This window comes from Drosophila rhopaloa, unplaced genomic scaffold, assembly GCF_018152115.1.
Source record: "Drosophila rhopaloa isolate 14029-0021.01 unplaced genomic scaffold, ASM1815211v1 contig_190, whole genome shotgun sequence".
Lineage (NCBI taxonomy): Eukaryota > Metazoa > Arthropoda > Insecta > Diptera > Drosophilidae > Drosophila > Drosophila rhopaloa.
In genome coordinates this window covers 2,772,314-2,776,583 of record NW_025335073.1, presented here as the reverse complement: position 1 = coordinate 2,776,583, position 4,270 = coordinate 2,772,314, and the positions used below count along the sequence as shown (strand labels likewise).

At 47.8% G+C, this 4,270-nt stretch overlaps 1 protein-coding gene across 1 annotated transcript; it reads left to right on the top strand.

Moving 5' to 3' along the window:
- The first annotated feature begins 236 nt into the window (after positions 1 to 236).
- LOC123037631 lies at positions 237 to 2,746 on the top strand. Its single transcript, XM_044459289.1, has 3 exons — positions 237 to 326; positions 1,676 to 1,833; positions 1,918 to 2,746. The coding sequence occupies exons 1-3, from the start codon at positions 237 to 239 to the stop codon at positions 2,744 to 2,746; spliced, it is 1,077 nt and encodes a 358-aa protein (XP_044315224.1).
- Positions 2,747 to 4,270: the final 1,524 nt, after the last annotated feature.

The window sequence follows — 4,270 nt, the reverse complement described above, 5'->3', positions numbered from 1 at the left end:
TGGTATGGTTCTCTGACCAGGTTCCAAATCGTTAAGCCGAGACGCACTAAACAGCGACAGCTTCCACGTCCCTTGTCCCGTCAGTGTAAGTTCAGGCTCCTACTCGAGCCTACTATGCCGATTGGTGAAGGTGAGGAACCTAAAGTTCAGTTAACCGTTCCATCAGTCAGAACACCCAGCCGGGCCAGAGCCAAAAGCGAGTTGTCACTGCCCACCAAAAAGGCAGGACCTAGAAAATGCTTAACTCCATCCATAAGGATCAGCCGTACTTCCAGGACAACAAGCGAAAAGTCCTTAACCCCTCGAAAACCCGTTTGAACAACTGCGTCAGTTTTGTCCCTGCGAGTCACGAGATCAACTGCGAAAATGGCTGACGTCTGTTCACACTAACAAGGTCAGACTTCAGCAGATACAAGCTCTTTGCGACAAGGTAGAGAAAGAGTACGAGCAGTGCTCTGAGGTTCTTTTCTTAGTAAATAGTACAGAAGTCATGCAAGCCAAGTATGACTACTGTTACTCTGTCCTTGAAAGATGCGCTGCAACACTAAACGAAACGATTGAAAGAGCTAGCGTTCAACCGATTCCTGAACCGCCCACACCGGTGCCTTTGCCTAGTGGATGCCGCGTTTCCGCCATCTATGTCCAAAATCCGAGGCTTTCAGGCGTTGAAAAGTTGTTCCACCTCAACTCGAAAACGAGTGGAGAAGCAAAGTCTATTGTGGCATTATCACCATTGACTAACGAAGGGTTTCCGTCCGCATGGGGAAATCTGCAGACTCGTTCCGAAAACAAGCGACTGCTCGTCAACAGCCAGCTAAAGATCCTGTTTAATCTCCCCACTGTTTCCCAAGAGTGTGGCAATTCCCTTAAGCACCTGGAGAGCACTGTCTAAGGTTGTTTGACAGCCCTGAAAATAGCAAAAGTAGACATAACAAATTGGGACTGTCTTCTCGTCTTCCTGTGCTCCTCAAAGCTGCCGAAGCTGACGTTGGCTCTGTGGGAACAGTCCCTCCTCAACCCATCCGCGATTCCAGGGTGGGAAGAATTAAAGACCTTCTGAAAAGGTCGTCATCGAACCCTGGAGGCAATTGAAGAATTTAAACCTACTTTGACCACTCAATCCAGAGCCCCACGTCCTGAAGGTGGGCCGCGAATTATCCATAACTTTGAAAATAGGGTCACCGTAAATCCACAGTCGTGTAAACTTTGTCCAAGGGAGAACCATCCGATCCGTCTGTGTCCCCAGTTTCTAAATATGTCGGTTGCCGACAGGGAACAGTGTATTAAACAACAGAAACTCTGTTTGAACTGTTTTGCAAGAACCCACATGTTGAGAGACTGCACAAGTACGCACAATTCACAAGTCGCCACAATACTCTCCTCCATCTCCCCCATTAAGCCACAAATCCAAATCGAAGCGTTTGCATATGTGCTACCACATTTAGCCGGAAATCTTCCATCCTATACGATACCCGAAGGGTCATTGAGGGACCTCCCTCCCATCCAATTAGCATTTCTACTAGATTTCGCAAATTGACGTGCTCATAGGCGCCGATATCCTTCCGTCGATCATTTTAGGCGGCTTCCTTTCAAATGTTTGCGGAACACTCCTTGGCCAAGAGACCATATTCGGGTGGATTCTTTGCGGCCCAGTCGCGAAGAATCCCACTAATAGAATATCTCAGCACGGTTGTCTGTCACCGAATCTCAACTAGACGGCATCCTCACCAAGTTCTGGGAGGTGGAGGATGTTCCAGTGAAGCCGGGTAAGAAATCCAGCTCGGTGTGTGAAAATAATTTCCAGCAAACCACCACAAGGGATAAAGAAGGAAGGTATGTTGTTTCTTTGCCCTTTAAAGAACCTAACAAAATAAACCTGGGGCATTCACGGTCCATCGCACTGTCGCAATGCCTTAGGAATGAAGTACGGCTGAGTAAAAACGCTCCTTTGAGAGAACAGTATAACTCAGTTATTCAGGAATATTTCGATTTAGGTCATATGCACCTAATCTCTCCAAATGACACCAGCAATTTTTACTTGCCGCACCACGCGGTTTTCAAGCCAGACAGTACCACCACAAAGGTTCGCTTGGTGTTTAACGCCTCCAATAAATCGTCAAACGGGTACAGCCTAAATTATATCCTTCATACAGATTTGGTACTGCAATCTGATTTGACCACCCAGATCCCCAAATGGCGTTTCTTTAAATACGTCTTCAATGCTGACATCACTAAGATGTATCGGCAGATTCTCGTCCATTCCGATCATACACGTTTCCAAAGAATCCTGTTCCGCGATAAAGGGGGAAAACTCTGTGATTATGAGCTCAACACTGTCACTTTCGGCGTTAACTGTGCCCCTTTTTTGGGCATACGCGTGCTTCAACAACTGGCTCACGATGTACGTGACCAATATCCTTTGGCAAGTGACATAATTTCTAGATTTATGTATGTCGATGATGTTTTAGCCGGCCCCGACACGCAACAGTCCGCTGTTTCATCCATCAAAGAGCTCCCCGGTGCCCTAGAGAGTGCGGGCTTTCCACTGCGCAAGTGGACCTCAAACGAGAAGAAACTTTTACAGGGGATTCCAAAGGAACACATGAATAGGACCGACTTTCTGGAGTTGGAAGACGCCAGTATGGCAAAAACTCTGGGAATCCATTGGCACGCGACATCGGATAGTTTCCTCTTTCTGCCGATGGATATTTCTCTCCAAACAACCTACACCAAACGAGAGGTTTAAGCCCAGATAGCCAAACTTGACCCAGCAGGATGGTTATCGCCATTTATTGTTCGGGCAAAAATGTTCATGCAAGAAATTTGGCTGCGAGAGTTAAGCTGGGACCAGCCTCTTGCGACTGATCTTGTCACAAAGTGGCGTAATATTCTTGAGGGGTATCCAACTTTGAAAGAAGTTCGCATTCCAAGATGGGTAAGATTTCATCCAGCAGCAAAACTGCAGTACCACGGGTTTTGCGATGCATCGCAGAGCGCCTGTGGTGCTGCCATCTTTGTTCGCGTCGAAACGACTGATGGCTGCTTCACCAACTTGCTTTTGTCCAAAACCCGAGTTGCTCCAGTAAAGTCCCTTTCCATACCGCGATTAGAGCTGTGCGGTGCGGTGCTTCTCTCCGAACTCGCCGCAGCAGTTCTCTCCGAAATGCCTCCTACTCAGTATGATACATATTATTGGACAGACTCCACGATAGTGCTTGCATGGCTTAGCAAGCCAGCATGCACTTGGACTACATTCATTTCCAACAGAGTCGCGAAAGTGGATCAGCTCACCAACAGAGAACAGTGGTTTTATGTGAAATCGGAAGATAACCCAGCTGATCTGGCATGCAGGGGCGTCTCAGTCCATAAACTCAAGGACAGCAACCTCTTGAGGCATGGGCCTGAGTGGCTGCGTCACAACCAGGAGCAGTGGCCACTCAATTCGTCGGTCCCGCTCTAAACCGAGCTCGAACAGCGGCCAATAAGGTGTAACGTCGCCACAGAGCCCCCGAAAAATGACATTCTTGAGCGTTTTTCAGCATTTGAGAGGGCTTTACGCGTTCTCGCTTACGTATTCCGGTTTGCAAGAATGTGTCGCAAGCGAGACGTTAACATAAAGGCAGAACTCACTGCCGCAGAGTTGTCTGATGTCCAAGAGAGGCTGATTGTGCTCACCCTACTCAATGAGTATCCAATAGAATGCAAGGCCTTAGGCAAAAAGCAACATATTCCAGTCTCCAGCACGATCTCCAATCTAAACCCCTTTGTCGACAGCCACGGTGTCCACAGAGCCAGCGGTCGTCTACGAGCATCTGAGATGCTAAGCTATGATGAGAAACATCCAATCATCATTCCGGCAAGGTGCACTTTTGCCAAACTTTTGGCCCTCTTTACCCATCGCATATCCTTGCACGGGGGTAATCAATTGATGATCCGACTGATTCGCTCCAAGTATTGGATACCTAAGCTGAGAAATCTTGAAAAAGACACCATTCATTCCTGTCGAGTGTGTACCATTCACAAAGAGAAGCTGCCAACTCAGCTGATGGGAGACTTGCCCTGCGCAAGATCTACATTTTCTGGGGCTTTTACCCACACGGGCGTTGACTTTGCGGAACCATTTGATATAAAAAACTATGTCGGTCGGGGGTGTAAGATAACTAGGGGTATGTCTGCGTTTTTGTGTGTTTTAGTACCCCATCCATCTAGAAGCTACATCAGACTTGACCACTGAGAAGTTTCTGGCGGCCTTCTCGCGTTTCTCCGCAGG

Excerpts from the sequence above, each read along its gene's own strand:
- LOC123037631 (XM_044459289.1), top strand. The coding sequence starts at position 237 with ATGCTTAACTCCATCCATAAGGATCAGCCGTACTTCCAGGACAACAAG. Across the intron at positions 327-1,675 it reads AAACCCGTTTGAACAACTGC|AATATCTCAGCACGGTTGTC; the intron begins GTCAGTTTTGTC and ends TCCCACTAATAG. Across the intron at positions 1,834-1,917 it reads ACAAGGGATAAAGAAGGAAG|GAATGAAGTACGGCTGAGTA; the intron begins GTATGTTGTTTC and ends GCAATGCCTTAG.